Source organism: Pleurodeles waltl, chromosome 6 (assembly GCF_031143425.1).
Source record: "Pleurodeles waltl isolate 20211129_DDA chromosome 6, aPleWal1.hap1.20221129, whole genome shotgun sequence".
NCBI lineage: Eukaryota > Metazoa > Chordata > Amphibia > Caudata > Salamandridae > Pleurodeles > Pleurodeles waltl.
This window is the reverse complement of record NC_090445.1, coordinates 1,064,096,644-1,064,114,805: the sequence shown is the minus strand read 5'-3', so window position 1 is coordinate 1,064,114,805 and position 18,162 is coordinate 1,064,096,644. Positions and strand designations below refer to the sequence as shown.

Below are 18,162 nucleotides of genomic sequence, written 5' to 3'. Positions count from 1 at the left end.
TGAGACGTAACATACCTGGTAGAGAGATTTCCACACTGTCCCCAGTGCTGAGAGGAATCGTTCCAGTTCTGCAACACAACTAAAATACAAGATCCAAGGTGGCAAGAAGTGCTTCTGTTCCTGGGAAAAGCCCTGCACACAAAATAATAAAGACATACAGTTGGGGTCAAAAACTTAAAGCAATGTTCCTTTCTTTGGAACAGCCACCACTGTGGTGTGACAATGATTATGAGGGTTTAGGATGCACTAGTATTATCGAGAGACCCTCATGAGCAGCCGTGTCTATGAAGGGGCCTTTATGTTTACAACATTGTCATCAATAAGACAAAAACTTTTGGTGGACTCGTGCTGAGATCTTGCGCCTGTAGAAACTATGAACAGGGGGTTAAGTTGGTGAAAGGACTCCTAGGGAGGTAGGTATGCTAAGGGATGCCAGGGGATGATATAGAAGTCAATCTTGTAGCTTTGACTGTATGTAATGAGCACTATAAATGTTGCATGTTTAGGGATTAAGAAAGATTCCAGGACCTTGCATATGTAGAAGACCCTCAAAGGAGGAGCTAGGATTTTTCTGGAAATTGCAGGAGATGCATGTTAAGGGCTTTGAGTGGGTTGAGGTATTTGAAGGCAGCTAACGTGGGCGAGCTATCTGAAATTAGCTATCTGAAACTATCTGTACTATCCACATCTATCTGAACTGGTCTATCTGAACTGATCTATCGGAGTATCTCTCTATCTATCTATCTGTCTAAGCTATCTAAATGTAATGTACTGTTGTGGACGCAGATTTACTAAAGGAACTCCTCTGGAGTGGTGTATATGTTTAACACTTCTGCAAAGTAGTGTAAGAGTTAGGGGCTCATGTGTGCGGTTAAGGCATGTGGAAGGGACTCTTGGGATGACAGGTTTCTCATGGGGTGAGATGTGTAACAGAGGGAGTAAATGGCGTGCATTTGAAAGTGACTAAAAATGCAATATTTGCATGGGGGTCTGCTAAAGAGGCCAAGGCTCAGCAGGGTGGGCTAGCAATGCTGAGGCAGTTGGTGTAAGGAACTATCATAAGGGGAGTGGGGGGGCAGAGAAGTCTAGGTCAGGGGTTTCTAATATAAGCACATACAAAATGATCAGAGTCACACATTTTCAGGATGTCTGTGCAAGATAAATGTACATATAGTTAATCTAAAAACAACAAATTTTCACGTGGGGGTTACAGGATTCTTGCATAGGAGTTGCAAACTAGGGCCAGTTACAGTACGTAACTGGCCGGTGGTGTAAGCTACTCTCCTAAAGATTGACTATGTGTTGGAAACTATCATAAGCGATGAGTGAGAAAGTTAGCTTGAATAAAAGACTCCCATAAGGGGCTATTTATACATTGGAGACTCACCTAAGAGGGGCTGAAGTATACAAGAAAACTTCTTAAAAGGGACCAGGTTTCTTTAGGGGGATTACAAATGCACAGTGGGTAGAGAGAGGGTAGTGGACACTTGTGAGGGAGTTGTATGTGTTGGAGATATAATGGGATTTTTGTATGTCTAACAGTTTCTCTTAATGAGCTTAGCATGGAAAATGGTATTCGAGGGACTCTAAGACTCCAAGATGCGTAGGAGATTCTCGGAAGGGGAAGGTATGTGTGCGGGAAGAAGGGTAGGAATTATGTAGGAGATGCTTACAAGGGCAGGTATTGATGTGGGACTCATGTAAAGGTGTCTGGCATATGTGGAAGTTTCTGTTGGGGGCCCTGTGCGCATATCACCATAAGCACTGACAGAGTGTATGGTACTCCTGTAAAAAGGCAATGTTCGGAGAGGAGAATCTCACAAAGAATCTCAATTTATCAGACTAAGTCGGACACGTGTAGCCTTCTTTTTTGGGACCAAGTTTACGGAGATATTACCCTAGGTAAGGAGGAAATGGCCTCCTGGAATCAAGAGGAATTCAAAGACAAAGATTAACAAGTTAAGTGAACAGAAAGTTGATGTCCCCTGGAAGCAAACTACATATCACAGCCACCACTCACCACAATGCAATATTCCTTCCCCGGTTCGGTGGAAACAGATTCTACGTCTGGCAGCTCAGCTTTGCCCAAAGAGCGGAAAAAGAATGTTTGGCAGTCCTCATGGCATGTGAAGACTTTGTCATCCGTCACCACAAGGCAGCAGGGGATGCATGGGATAGGCACCACACCCGGTGGAATCACCTGCAAGTAGGCAGAGAGTAGATACCACCATTACAGAAGGACATCTATGCACAAAGATAAAACAAAGAAACACCAAAAAGCCTTGTGTATGTTTACTAAGACTACAGCTAGGGGGGAGCATGGAGGTAAAAAAATCAGCAACGATGATGGAGCCAAATTTGTGGGTGTGGTAAAATGAACCATTCTAGAAGTTCCACTTAGGTTGTTTGTCTGATAAGCGACTCCTAAAAGGAGCACTTATGCTTTTCACCTGGATTAGCAGATCTATATAGCGCCGAGCCACTGAACCAAATGCTTCTTTTAAATAATACAGGGTTCTGGAAGGATAAAGCAGAAGAAGGGATTGCTTTTCAGAGTCATAACTAACATCTTGTAAATCATTTGCAGGACATTCAGATCAGTCATTGTATAAATAATGCTACAGTAGAATCCTGGTCCATAGGACCAGTCAAACTACTGCATCTGAACTGCATTCCAGGCAGAGTTGTAGGGTTCCACAGATGTGAGTGAAATGTGTGGCATAGAATAGAATGGCTCAGAGTGAAGTGGTGCAGTATAGATTACAGTGACGGGGAGTGGCGGACAGTAGATTGTTTCAGAGTAAAATGAAGTGGCGAACAGTGGAATGGCGCATGGTAGAGTGGTGTGGTGCAGGGTAGAGTGCAGTGGCATCGAGTTCAGAGTAGATTAGAGTGGTGTAAAGTGGATAGCATAGAGTGCACTGGTGTAAAGTAGAGCGGTACAAAGTAGAGTGCACTGGAATAGCGTGCAGGGTTGTGGAGTAGGCTGAAGTGTCGCAGAGTGTAGCAGCAAAGAGTGCAGTGGTTCATTGTAGAGTGGGGTAGAATGCATTGGCCTAGTAATGCAGTGTAGAACGGTGTAGACTGAAGTGGCGTAATGTGGAATGGTGCAGAGTAGACTGTAATGACAGTGTGGAGTGGCGTAGAGGGGAGTGACATAGCATGACTGGTCCAGAGTAGAGTGGGGTAAACTGGAGTATGCATGGTGTAACAGCACACTCCTATTACATACAACACATCTTCAATTGAAATGACCATTACATTTGCACAGATATACAGTTTTACTACTAACGGTATCCAGCGCACAAACTATAATGTATGGAAATGTCATCACGTAGCGTATGGATTTGTTTTGATGGTATTAAAATATTTGTTTCCACCACCCTTCAGAATTACCCCAGCAGCCAGCATGATTGTTGTATAACGCCTCTCACTTTGAGTCAGAGAAAGAAAAGTAAATACAAAGTTCCCTACAAAGCCTGGCATTTGACCTCTGTCTTTGAATGCACAGTACACGTGACAAGATAAGAACAAGATATACAGGCCTGTTTACAGAGAGCACTCAAAGGACACTATAAATAAGGTTTGGGCAAGGGAAAAGCCAAACTCAAGTTGGAGAGCCCAAAACAAAGACTGCAAGAAAATGTGATTTACAAACCAAGAAGTCAATGGTAAGAAACGGGCGGAATGCATTCCAAGGGAAATTTTCTGAATGCCCCCAAGATGTCGTTAGCAAACAGACAGCTGCACTGTTTGGTAGGCGCTGACCTAAAAATCTATATTGTTTCATTCCTTGACTCAAGAAATATGCCAAGTGTCTAGGCTTCTACATTACCAACTCTCCAAGACTTGCATCAAGATGACATGTTACCAGCTGTGCAAAGGAAAAGGCCTTCGCTCCAGAAGCTGGCTTCAGAACAGCTGTAGAGGATGTGGCTCTATCACATCTCAATGGAGGTAATTATCTGCGGCCAGGGATCACACAGTCCTGGCGCATTCAGAATTCTCCAAGACAGTTGCATGCCTTACTAAACACTTTCCTAAATTTCACAAAATTACTCTGTGTCTTATGACACTAAAGATAAAAGAGGCAGAAGTAAATATAACCTACCTATACCATTAACAATACTTTGACAGCTTGACACCCACACGCTGAGCACTATCTTGCCTTCTAGTGATTGTCTCGACAATTACATGAAAATCGTAGGCACAAAACTACCTGATATCAGCAATGAGGATGTATTAGGAAAAAGCACTCTTTATAACGTCTTATGAAGATGAAGGCAATCACTTAGGTTTGTGCTAACTTCAGATAATTGTGTGGCCTTGATGTGAAATCTGCTAACAACTTGTTCACCTCTTATCACTGGGGCAAGGCGTACAGGTCACACATGATCCAATTACAGAAGTCAAGAAGTAATACTTTGTGACTTTTGTTTCATGAATCAGACACGTTATGTATTCAAAGGCAGTGCATACAGCAGCAAATAGTATTGGCTGGGTGTAAATGGCAAACATGGAAGCACTACTGAGTAGGTTTCTTGGTATCTAAACTGGCTCCCAAGCCTTCCAGACACTAAAGAATCATGAAAAGCACTATATAGTTTCATGTGGCGACTCTGTAAGATTACTTTAACTCTATCCTATGAAAAAAGATGTAATTTCTTTACCATTAGTGTGGTATGCCCTTAGAATTGTTAAGCACCTTACAGAGAGTTGCTTTTTGTATTTTCTACTTTATTTGTTGATGAAGCATTTTTACTAGAACTGTTATACATAAACCCATACCATACAAAATGTCATTAATAACACAGAGGTAATCACGGTTGTAGGAGTTTGGTAAGATGAACAGTGACAGTACTGTACATGTAATGTTTAAGATGACTACACGCTAGAGAAGATATTTACACATTTATATGTATAATAATAATACATATGTTTAATTGACACACTACAATAGCTATGTTTGCTTCAGATTTGGTTGTTCTCCATAAAGGCTTTGAAAAGGATTTGTGTACCTTCAGCTGCTATACTCAAAAGGAGATTGTTGATCGAAATCAACAGTTGCTAACAATCACAGTAGACTTCTAGTTTCCAGGTGAATTTGGAATGCTGCATCTATATCAAGCAGTCCTTGGACACAGATATGTCTCTTTTAGGGGCCACAAGCATAGGCGCTGAAACCATGGTTAGCAGGCATTTTCTTTTATAATTTGGTTGATTAAAACATCCTAATTACAGTGTACAAAAATAGAATCAAACAATAAAGCCAAAATTTAGATCAAATTAGCGACCTCACCATAACTAAATTCTGCCCATGATGTGGTTGACCTTACATTAAAAATTATGTTGATTAAACTTTCCAGGGTCAGGAAAGTTCATCGTCTGACAGCTGATCAGGATTCCCCAAAGACATATATTGAAATGTTTAAAAACACCACAACAACAAACACTTTCCTCTACAATCCAGACTTGGCATAGCCTTCTTACTCTACTTTGATATCCTAACTAATACACCATTTCTGCCATTCTCAGATATTCTACAGACTATGCCTTGAGAATCTAATGCGAGTTATAGTTACTTTAGGGCATGAGTTCTAGTTCCCTCAGACAACTACAGCTTGTGAATTTCAGTGGTTTAGTTAGCTTAAAATGTTATGTTTTACCCAACATCATCCCTTTACCTAAGATTTTTTCCAGTGAATTTCTAGGGCTTCTTTTTTAAACGTACATTAAGATTGCTTAAACATAGGAACCCTAATCCCACACCACGCACATCCAAGCCTTGCATCCAACTCCTTGCAGGCAGGCAATAACATGGCACGCAAGGCCTTTGGCTGTGCTTGGCATGCAGTGCATATAACAAGTGCGCAGCAGGGGTTTGGATGCAGAGTCTGGTGCCCAAATCTCCATAGATGTGCACGGTTGAATATAAAGCGAGGTATTTTAATTAAGGCAGAGCTACTAAGTGAGTTTAAGGGTCAGAACACCACATTTTTAAAATGTTCAATGTTTATTAAGAGTGATTGTCATTAAACATTTTAATAAAGCTTTAGTTTAAAAATATATATTTTTAAACATTTTTCAAGCTACAAAATGCAACAAAAGAATCAGCCACAAGAGGGCTCTGCGCTCCAGTTGGAGAATAGAGCACCAGCTAGGAATGCTTTAAAACAATATGAGAAGCTCTCCTAGGGCATGAATATAATGACACAGGAGACTTACATTTGTTTAATGTAGTTGGGGGGCTGCTTCACTCCCTGCAGCCCTTCACTGCATTAAAAAAGGCTTGGTGGCTCCCCTGCCTCTGCTAGGGACACCACCAGACTCTACAAAAGGTTTAAAAAGCCCTCTCACGGCATTAAAGGGTGCCCCTAGCAAGAAACAGTGAATAATGAATGAATGGCTCCTGCAGCTCATTTAGCATGCAGCTACGTACCTCACCTCTTTAAAATATTTTCAGCCAAGAAGGTGGGGGTCACAGGTCTTTTTGAGGCTCTTGAAGGGGGCTGTTCACCCCTCCCTTTTAATGTTGAACTGGCCAGGGTTCACGGACCTCAGTGAGGCTTGGGTGGGACCCCCTCCCCTGTAATTTGCCTTCAACCCCGGTGATTGGGTCCTCTGGGCCTTCTACAGGCCGGGGGGGGGGGGGGGTGAGAGACACATGCACCCCTCCCTTAAATCAGCAAATGTGCCTCACCCCAGCCCAGAGTGGTAAAAAAAATTTGATTTTGTTTTATTACTTTAGCTTGGATTCACATATCCACGTGAATTTGAGGTAAAATGTAAAAACGCTTATGGCCCAGGGTTGGACCCCTCACAAGACCTAGAGGAGCAGGGTAACCCTATATTGCCACTTACATTTTCTTAACTTTTTTCCCAGGACTGGGGATTGAGTCCCAAGTATTAAGATCGCTGATGCCACATCATTGTTGATGTGGTGACAGTCAATCAGATCTTATCTTGAGATCGACTGGCTCTGCGGCGTGAAATACACAAACATTTTCAGGTAAGTTGCTCAAAAACTATTAAGCATCATTACACCAAATCATGAAAAGCACACTTTGTGTACCAAGATCTAGCTTTCTGTTAAATTTGGTGCAATTCTGATCAGCAGGTTGAGGCATTGATGTTCAATTTTCCAATTATAAAATCAATGAGGAAAACACGTTTTGAGCCCCTCTCCGCTTTCTCTTGGCCTCAGCCTTGCAGATCATTCCAGAACTTTCCAGGAAGGTGCTGAGGTAAACAAGACTCTTGTTTGGAAAGTTTTCAGAACATTTGTCAAACAGCTCCAAAATTATAAGGAAAGCAACAAAGGTCTTTCCCATGGAAATATGATCATAACTATAACTACCCAGTTTTGACAGTCACTGGGGGATATAGACAGACCGATAGATAGACCGACCGATAGATAGACCGACCAACCGATAGATAGATAGATAGACAGATAGCTAGAACATACAATAAGCATGCATAGTTTATTTTGCTGGAACTGAGGAAGCATCTGGCAAAGGGCTAAAATCCTGAATTTGTCAAAGAGATTCAGGTTTGCTTTTTTGGGGGTACAACCTTTGGCATGTCCAATACAGGAACAAGAGTGTGTCAATTTTCCTTTAGAGATCAAGGAATCGGCTCCACTATGTTTTCTGCAGCTTTTGAAGGTAAGTCTGCAACATGTTTCACCACAACATTAGGTAGTTTTGAATGTCCTTGGTTCGCTCTGCGAGATGATATGCTATAAGGAGGACGCTGTTTTGTGCAGGGCCTCCTTGCAGGAGCAGATGGTTGCTGACCCACCCTCAGCCCTAATGCTTCCTAGTCTGAATGTACGATTGTTTCTGCTGATGGGACTACTACTTCTGCTGCTTTCAGTAAGGTGGTTATAATTTTTTGTTGGTGGAGGTTATCATCTTCTGACAAGGAACAGTACCTACAGAACTCTCACTTTCATTTCAGCCCAACAAATTTCAGTGTTTCAACCTCTGCCTTCGTTTCATTTAGTTCACATGCAGCATCAGTGATCACTCATCCTTAAATGGATGTGGTCTCTGAGTGGAGTGTTCTTTGCTTGCTTTAACACACTTCCCTCCATCTGTTTTGTGAGAAGCCTTTCCGACTGTATCTGCTTCTAGGCTGTAAGCCTGGCATTGCAATTTCCTTCACTGGTGCATGCTGTAACAAGCATTGGCAAAGCCAAATGGATGGCATAGAAGAGAGCTTCTGGCAGGAAAAGGAAAATGTTACTTACCCAGTAGACATCTGTTTTTGGCATGTAGTGCTGTAGATTCACAAGCTTTGCATTATCCCGCCATCCAGTGTTGGATCCGGAGTGTTTTTCTTCGAAGAAGTTTTTTTTTATTCATGGGAATCTGGTGATTCCTCCCTCTCGGTGATCCTGCGCAGGGGCATCGAGTCCTTTGTTAGATTGTTTTTCCCATAGGCAGGTGAGAGAGAGGAATGAGAAGGAAGTAAAGAGAAAGAGATGCCCATGCAATTGTACAAAATGGAAAATGTCACTTACCCAGTGTACATCTGTTCGTGGCATGAGTCGCTGCAGATTCACATGCTGTGCACAGTCCGCCGTCTGGTGTTGGGCTCGGAGTGTTACAAGTTGTTTTTCTTCGAAGAAGTCTTTTTGAGTCACGAGACCGAGGGACTCCTCCCACTTCGATTCCATTGCGCATGGGCGTCGACTCCATCTTAGATTGTTTTCCCCGCAGAGAGTGAGGTAGGAGTTGTGTATGTTAGTAATAGTGCCCATGCAATGGAATGAATACGTATGTACATAATAAAGGTTAAAGTAATATATTTACAAATGTACAAATGTTGAAGATCTACTTCTAAGCGGCTACAGGCTCCCGGGGAGGCGGGTGGGCGCATGTGAATCTGCAGCGACTCATGCCACGAACAGATGTACACTGGGTAAGTGAAATTTTCCGATTCGATGGCATGTGTAGCTGCAGATACACATGCTGTGCACATGCTGTGCACCGACTAGTAAGCAGTTATTTACCCAAAAGCGGTGGTTCAGCCTGTAGGAGTTGAAGTAGTTTGAAATAATGTTCTTAGTACAGCCTGACCTACTGTGGCGTGTTGTGCAGTTAACACATCTACACAGTAGTGCTTGGTAAATGTATGAGGCGTAGACCATGTTGCTGCCTTACATATTTCGTTCATTGGAATATTTCCTAGAAAGGCCATGGTAGCCCCTTTTTTTCTGGTTGAGTGTGCCTTTGGTGTAATAGGCAGCTCTCTCTTTGCTTTAAGATAGCAGGTTTGAATACACTTAACTATCCACCTAGCAATGCCTTGTTTTGAAATTGGATTTCCTGTATGAGGTTTTTGAAAGGCAATAAATAGTTGTTTTGTTTTTCTAATTAGTTTTGTTCTGTCAATGTAGTACATTAGTGCTCTTTTGATGTCTAATGTATGTAGTGCTCTTTCACCTACAGAATCTGGTTGTGGGAAGAACACTGGTAATTCTACTGTTTGATTTAAGTGGAACGGTGAGATAACCTTTGGTAAAAATTTAGGATTTGTTCTTAGAACTACTTTATTTTTATGTATCTGAATAGATGGTTCTTGTATGGTAATTGCTTGAATCTCGCTCACTCTTCTTAGAGATGTGATGGCAATCAAAAATGCAACTTTCCACGTTAAGTATTGCATTTCACAAGAATGCATGGGCTCGAAAGGTGGACCCATGAGTCTTGTTAAGACAATGTTGAGGTTCCATGAAGGAACAGGTGGTGTTCTTGGTGGTATGATTCTCTTTAAGCCTTCCATAAACGCTTTAATGACTGGTATTCTAAATAGTGAAGTTGAATGAGTAATTTGTAGGTAAGCTGATATTGCGGTGAGATGTATTTTTATGGAAGAGAAAGCTAGATTTGATTTTTGCAAATGTAGTAAATATCCAACTATATCTTTTGGAGATGCGGTTAATGGCTGAATTTGATTATTCTGGCAGTAATACACAAATCTTTTCCACTTGTTTGCGTAGCAGTGTCTAGTGGTAGGTTTCCTAGCTTGTTTTATGACCTCCATACATTCTTGTGTGAGGTGCAAGTGTCCGAATTCTAGGATTTCAGGAGCCAAATTGCTAGATTCAAAGATGCTGGATTTGGATGTCTGATCTGTTGTTTGTGTTGTGTTAACAGATCTGGTTTGTTGGGTAGTTTGACATGAGGTACTACTGACAGGTCTAGTAGTGTCGTGTACCAAGGTTGCCTTGCCCATGTTGGTGCTATTAGTATGAGTTTGAGTTTGTTTTGACTCAACCTGTTTACTACATATGGAAGGAGAGGGAGAGGGGGAAAAGCGTATGCAAAGATCCCTGACCAGTTCATCCATAGAGCATTGCCTTGGGATTGATCTTGTGGGTACCTGGATGCGAAGTTTTGGCATTTTGAGTTTTCCTTTGTTGCAAATAGATCTATTTGAGGTGTTCCCCAAATTTGAAAGTAATTGTTTAGTATTTGGGGGTGAATTTCCCATTCGTGGGTTTGTTGGTGATCTCGAGAGAGATTGTCTGCCAACTGGTTCTGAATCCCTGGAATAAATTGTGCTATTAGGCGAATGTGGTTGTGAATCGCCCAATGCCATATTTTCTGTGTTAGGAGGCACAACTGTGTTGAGTGTGTCCCTCCTTGTTTGTTTAGATAATACATTGTTGTCATGTTGTCTGTTTTGACAAGAATGTATTTTTGGGTTATTATGGGTTGAAATGCTTTCAGCGCTAGAAATACTGCTAACATTTCCAAGTGATTTATGTGAAACTGTCTCTGATGTATGTCCCATTGTCCTTGGATGCTGTGTTGATTGAGGTGTGCTCCCCACCCTGTCATGGAAGCATCTGTTGTTATGACGTATTGTGGCACTGGGTCTTGGAAAGGCCGCCCTCGGTTTAAATTTGTACTGTTCCACCATAGAAGCGAGATGTATGTTTGGCGGTCTATCAACACCAGATCTAGAAGTTGACCCTGTGCTTGTGACCATTGTGATGCTAGGCACTGTTGTAAGGGCCGCATGTGCAATCTTGCGTTTGGGACAATGGCTATGCATGAAGACATCATGCCTAGTAGTTTCATTACCATTCTGACTTGTATCTTTTGTGTTGGATACATGGCCTGTATTACTTTGTGAAATGTTTGAACCCGTTGTGGACTTGGAGTGGCAATCCCTTTTGCTGTGTTGATTGTCGCTCCTAAGTATTGCTGCGTTTGACACGGCAAAAGGTGTGACTTCGCGTAGTTGATGGAGAAACCTAGCCTGTGAAGGGTTTGTATGACATATTTTGTGTGCTGTGAACACTGTTTTAGCGTGTTGGCTTTGATTAACCAGTCGTCTAAGTACGGGAACACATGTTTTTGCTGCCTTCTGATATGTGCAGCTACTACTGCCAGGCATTTTGTAAAAACTCTTGCCGCAGTTGTTATTCCGAATGGCAACACTTTGAATTGGTAATGTATTCCTTGGAATACAAACCTTAGGTATTTCCTGTGTGAAGGATGTATTGGTATATGGAAATACGCATCTTTTAGATCTAATGTTGTCATGTAGCCTTGCTGTTTGAGCAGTGGTATTACGTCTTGTAACGTGACCATGTGAAAGTGGTCTGATTTTATGTAGGTATTTAGTGTTCTGAGATCTAGTATTGCGTCCTTTTGTAGCAATGCTTGAACTTCTAGTCCTAGAAGATCTATATGTTGTTTTGACATATTGTGTGTTTTCGGTGGGACGTTTGGAGGGAATTGGCGAAATTCTATGCAATAACCATGCTGGATAATTGCTAAGACCCAAGTGTCTGTTGTTATTTCCTCCCAAAGTTTGTAAAATTGGCTTAGTCTTCCCCCCACAGGTGTTATGTGATGGGGGTGTGTGACTTGTGAGTCACTGCTTATTTTGAGGGGTTTTGGGGCCTTGGAATTTTCCTCGATTTTTTGGGAATTGGCCCCCTCTAAATTGCCCCCGAAAACCTCCCCTCTGATATTGACCCTGGTAGGTAGGCCTTGTTTGTGAGGTTGTGGTTTCTGTGGGTTGACCTCGAAACCCTCCCCTAAAAAGGTGTTTTCCGAAATGTGCCTCTGCTCTGCGGGGAGTAGAGTGCGCCCATGGCTTTGGCTGTATCGGTGTCCTTCTTGAGTTTTTCGATGGCAGTGTCTACCTCCGGCCCAAACAATTGCTGTTCATTAAACGGCATATTGAGCACAGCCTGCTGGATTTCCGGTTTGAACCCAGAAGTGCGCAGCCATGCGTGCCTTCGTATTGTGACTGCAGTGTTTATTGTCCTTGCAGCTGTATCTGCTGCATCCATGGAAGACCGTATCTGATTATTTGAGATACTTTGTCCCTCTTCCACCACCTGTTGCGCTCTTTTTTGGAACTCCATGGGTAAGTGTTCGATGAAATGTTGCATTTCATCCCAATGAGTCCTGTCGTATCTTGCCAAAAGTGCTTGTGAATTGGCGATACGCCACTGATTTGCTGCTTGTGCTGCAACCCTTTTTCCCGCAGCATCAAATTTGCGGCTCTCCTTGTCTGGAGGTGGTGCGTCGCCTGAGGTATGAGAGTTGGCTCTTTTACGAGCTGCCCCCACAACTACTGAGTCTGGTGTTAGTTGTGTTGTAATATATATTGGATCAGTGGGCGGTGGCTTATATTTTTTCTCCGAATGTAAGGACACATTGTGAAGCTCGGCTGCCCTTGCGACCACCTGTGTATAGGATGTACTGTCCTCAGGTGGTGACGGTTTTGTAGGATAAGAGTCTGGGCTATTGTCAGACACTGGAGCATCGTAGAGGTCCCATGCATCGGGATCATCCTGACTCATTGTGGTATGAGCTGGTGAGTGCATCAGTGGTGGAGTTGTTGCTGGTGATGCATGTATTGATGGTGGTGGAGACGGTGGTGGGGTTGTTTTCTTTGCCACCTTTGCCTGTGGTTGCTTGTCCTTTTGTTGAAAGGCAAGTTTCCTTTTTATTTTGATTGGGGGGAAGAGTGGTTATCTTCCCTGTGTCCTCATGAATATGAAGCCTTCTTTGTGTGTAGTCAGGCTCTACAGATTGAAGCTCCTCTCCAAATCTATGTAATTGGGAGGTTAATCCTTGTTCCTCTGTATAGGAACTAGTTTTCGGCTCCGAGGCTGGCTGTTTCGGAACCGAAACCTTTTCGGAAGTCTTTTTAGGCTCCGAAGAAACCTTCTTTGTTTTCGGCGTGGTGTCTCGGTGCCGAAATTCTTCGGTGCCGCTGTCTCTGTGCCGAAGTTTCGGAGCCGCTGTCTCGGCTCCGAGGTTGCTGTGTGGCGGTATCTCGACCGGAGTCGGATGACTTCGACACCAGCATGCCCTTTTTCGGTGCCTTGGATGGGTCACCTATTTTTCGGGTTAAGCCATGGCCTGTTGGCGGTGGCGTCCCCTGGGCTTTTGTAGACTTCTCGTGAGTCTTGATTTTCGACGTCTTACTCACGGTTTTGGTTGTTTCTTCGGCGTCGAGTTCTTCTGAATCCGACTCGCGGACAGAGAAAGCTTCTTCTTCCTCCTCGAAACGATCTTGACCTGTCAGCGTGGACGCCATTTGTAGTCTCCTGGCTCTCCGGTCTCTCAGCGACTTCCTCGACCGAAACGCTCGACAGGCTTCACAAGTATCCTCCTTGTGCTCGGGAGCAAGCACAAGTTACAGACCAGATGGTGATCCGTATACGGATACTTGTGATGGCATTTTGGGCAGAAGCGGAATGGGGTCCGTACCATGAGCCTTGAAGTCGCACGTGGCCGGGCCGACCAGGCCCCGACAGGGGATCGAAAAAACCCCGAAGGGCCACCGGAGCTCTTCAAAATTCGGTGTCGATTTGTTCTAACTAACCCGATACCGAACGCAAACAATACCGACGTTTTTTTCCGAGATTCTAACTAACTTTCCGACCCGAAACACGGAGCGAAAAGGAACACGTCCGAACCCGATGGCGGAAAAAAAACCAATCTAAGATGGAGTCGACTCGAAAAGACTTCTTCGAAGAAAAACAACTTGTAACACTCCGAGCCCAACACCAGACGGCAGACTGTGCACAGCATGTGTATCTGCAGCTACACATGCCATCGAACATATACAAATATAGAGCACCTGCAACGGCCACAGGTGTCCGGGGAGGAGGGCAGGTGCATGTGAATCTACAGCACTACATGCCACAAACAGATATCTACTGGGTAAGTAACATTTTCTGTTCAATGGCATGTGGTGCTGTAGATACACATGCTTTGCATAGACTATAGAGCAGTCCCTCCAAAAAGCGGTGGCTAGCCTGTGGGAGTTGGAGTTGTCTAGAAAAGTGTTCTTAGGACAGCTTGTCCTACATTTGCTTGCTGTCGAGCTTGTATATCCACAAAATAATGTTTTGTGAATGTGTGTGGTGTAGCCCGAGAAGCTGCTCTGCATAGGTCAGCTAAAGGAATATTTCGCAAAAATGCCTTAATAGCACCTTTTTCCTAGTGGAATGTCTCCTAGTTTGTCTTTTTGCCTTAACATCACATGTTTGTATGCATTTAACAATCCATTTAGCTATACCATTCTTTGAGATTGGATTGCCCTTGTAAGGCAACGCCAAAGCTACAAAAATGTTGTGTTTTTTCTAAATTCATTTGTTCTGTCAATGAGTGCTCTCTTTACATCTAAAGTGTGGAGTAACCGTTATGCTACTATATCAGGTTTTGGGAAGAAGATTGGCAAATCAATGGTCTGATGTGAGGTTGAGAAGCCACTTTTGGTAGGAACCTTGGATTTGTGTGAAGGACCACCTTATTTTTATTTATTTGAAAGAAAGGTTCTCCTAGAGTTAATTCCTGGAGCTCAATGACACATCTAAGTGATGTGACCACAATTAGAAAATCTACTTTCCATGAAAGGAATTGACCAGGACATGAGTGAAGTGGTTCAAGTGGAGGGCACATGAGCGTAATGATTGCAATGTTGAGATTCCATGATGGAACAGGTGGAAGTCTGCGTGGAATTACCCATTTAAGTCCTTCCATGAAAGTGTTAATTACAGGGTTTCTGAACAATGAGATATGTTCCCTGTTTTGTAAATATGCAGCTATAGCTGCAAGATGTAATTGATTGAAGTGTAAGCTAATTGGGCTTGCTGCAAAGGTAGCAAGTAGCAAATAGTTTCCTGGACAGACAGTTTAGTTGGATCATGGTTGGACTGGCAGTAGCAAACAAAACGTTTCCATTTTGCAGCATAACACGCCCTGGTTGTCAGTCTTTGTGCATCCTTTAAAATTTCCATACATTCAGGAGGTAATTTGAGATACACAAATTCTATGACTTCAGGAGCCATGTCGCTAAATTGAGCAATTTGGGGTTTGGGTGCCTGATCTGTCCATTGTCCGGAGTGAGAAGTTCCGGCCTGTTGGGGAGCGTCTTGTGAGGAACTTGCGAGAGGTCTAGAAGTGTTGTGAACCAAAGTTGACATGCCCATGTGGGTGCTTCTAGTATCATAGTTAGTGATGTCTATTTGAGTTTGCAAACCAGAAACGGTGTGAGTGGTAGAGGTGGAAAAGCGTAAGCATATATCCCTGACCAGTTCATCCATAGAGCACTGCCCTTGGACAGAGGGTGAGGACACCTGGACGCAAAGTTTGGGCATTTTGCATTTTCTGCTGTGCCAAAAAAATCTATTTGAGGATTTACCCACTTTTGGAAGCATATATGAAGGACTTGTGGATGGAGTTCCCATTCGTGGACTTGTTGATGCATCCTGCTGAGAAGGTCTGCAAACTCGGCCGTCCCCGTGAGATACTGTGCCAGTACGTGAATGTGGTGGTGATGAGCCCATTTCCATATTGTTTGTGTCAGTTGTGATAACTGGAATGACTGTTCCCCTCCTATGTTTTTGTAGATAATATATCGCTGTTATATTGTTCATCTGGACAAGGACAATTTTGTGTGTGATGTGAAGTAGGAAGGCTTTGATCGCTTGAAATACCGCTTGAACCTCCAGATAATTGATGTGCATGGCACATGTGTGATCCCAAGATCCTGCACTGTGAAGTTTTTAAGATGTATTCACCCAACCTCTCAAGGATGCATTTGTAGTCAGAATGAGTTGAGGTACAGGGTAATCTCTCTGTGGGCTTTCACCCATGCCCATGTCACCCCAGTCACTTTTGTTGGTTTGTGGGCTTTGCTTTTAAAATGTGCATGATTTCATTAGTGAAAGGCATGCATACGTCATGTCTTTTCTGATGTTTAGCCCTCCTCAAGCGCACTGGCCAGCTATTGAAAACATACGAGGCTCCATGTTTTCAGCATGGTTTCTGGACTACTTTATCTTTTTCATTTCCTATGCACCACGATCACACTGGGTTTTCCATACGGCAATTGCACTTGTATCTTTTTTTTTTTTAAATTGTAAATTTCCCCCATCCCAATCCTGCCCGACCTCCCCTTGAGATTTGCGGCAGCCGCTGCTGCACATAAGCATTGCTACACGTCCTCTAGTTTACAACGCTAATAGCTCTAACTCAAGAAAACGCGACACCGATTGCATTGCAGATGCTTGTTCCTTGTGTGTGTCTCCTTAACGCTCATGGCTTGGTGTTTCGAATCGGCTCGCTTACATGAAACTATCACTTTTCATTTTATGTGGCAAGAAAAGTCCACTTAGGAGTTTACAACGCTAATAGCTCTAACTCGAGCAAATGCGAGACCCATTGCATTGCAAATGCTTGTTTTTATTACTGGCATGAGGCATCACAGAAGGAGGAAAGGTGCGCACCACAGTCAGTGTTGGGGAAATGCGCTATGATCCCACCAGCACTGTCTGCATCATAGTGCTTTTTGATGTTATAGAAGGTGGAAGGAGGCAAGAAATGACAAGGGGGGTTGGGGAGAAAGCAATGACAATGTGATTGCATGAGTGAAAGTAAAAAAAAAAAAAAAAAAAAAAGAAAAGAAAATCCTTTAACAAAGCCAGTGATAGCAGCCTTACGGTTCTTTTGCGCAAGCAACAACACAGGGGCGAGAGAGGGCGAGCAACAGCATAGGGGTGGCAGGGGGCCAGCAACAACATGGACAGCACCAGGGAGCGGGAAGGGGCAAGCGACAACACGGGGCTGGAAGTGGCCAAGCAACAACACAGATAGCGAGAGGAAGGCAGCGAGCGGGTAAGTAACAAAAACACAGACTGTGGGCGGGGCAAGTATCAAGAACAGAGGGTGGCGGCAAGTAACAACACGGGCAGCAGAAGTAGGCAAGCAATATCATGGGGGGTAGGAGGGGCAAGCAACAACAAGGACAGTTAGAGGGGGCAAGCAACAATATGGATAGCAGGAGGGTGCAAGCAGTGCTAAGGAAGGGGACCTGGAGGAGAAGGGTGGAATAAGCAACAGGAAAGAGACAGCCACAAAGCGGACAGATGCAGTCAATGAACACAAAGGCACATGCTCGGTCATGGAGTGCTTCAACAAAAAAGACAAAAGTAGCACCCAAACCCGAGTGGTGCATCTCACAAGTACTTTGCCCATGTTTCAGGGAGGGTCAAACAGAAGAGGACGTAAAGCACTTACCTGCTCTGGAAAGCACTTTGTAAATCATTTAATCCCATATTCCCAAGGACCTCCACAGCATGTGCTGCCCTGGAGACACATTACGGGCCAGTCTCCCAGACATTTAATGACAACACTCTACACTATCACACAGACGGAGTCCCTTGTGGAGCCTTCAGGCACTCAACCAGATTGGAAGGCAGATGTGGGGAAGTGGGGCATCACCAACAAAGAGTGGAAGTATTGCTGGGAGTTGGCAGGGTGGATGTCACCCTATGGTAGACTGCGCCTAGTACGTTATACATTTTACATAGAGTCTACGGCAAGCCTCTTCAGCTGGCCAGACTTCTGCTGCACCCGGATTCCAGGTGAATGAGATGCCAGGTCTGGTAACAGACTATCCACCTGGCCTCGTGCTGCCCGACTATCCTTTAATACTGATAACAAGTATCGATAATACTTTCCAGAGAAGTGGAGCTGCCCTTAGAGAGCTTCCTGAAACTGGCGCTGTTGGGCCACACGTAGGCATCCCGAGCACTGTCTCCTTCCACTTTACCCCCTCCATAAAAAGAGCTTCATCCTTCTATGCTGCATTGAGTCTTCCATAGATTTAGCA

The 18,162-nt window shown here is 43.6% G+C and overlaps 1 protein-coding gene across 5 annotated transcripts in view; it reads right to left on the bottom strand.

The window, feature by feature from the left end:
* The window catches only part of PLEKHM2 (pleckstrin homology and RUN domain containing M2), a 264,071-nt gene that overhangs the window by 17,296 nt on the left and 228,613 nt on the right, over positions 1-18,162 (bottom strand). For all 5 annotated transcript variants that reach the window (XM_069240042.1, XM_069240043.1, XM_069240038.1 and 2 more), the window contains 2 exons: positions 2,021-2,200; positions 16-132 (listed from right to left, as the gene is read on the bottom strand). In XM_069240042.1, coding sequence (XP_069096143.1) covers positions 16-132; positions 2,021-2,200 — 297 coding nt within the window. The remainder of the gene's footprint in view (positions 1-15; positions 133-2,020; positions 2,201-18,162) is intronic.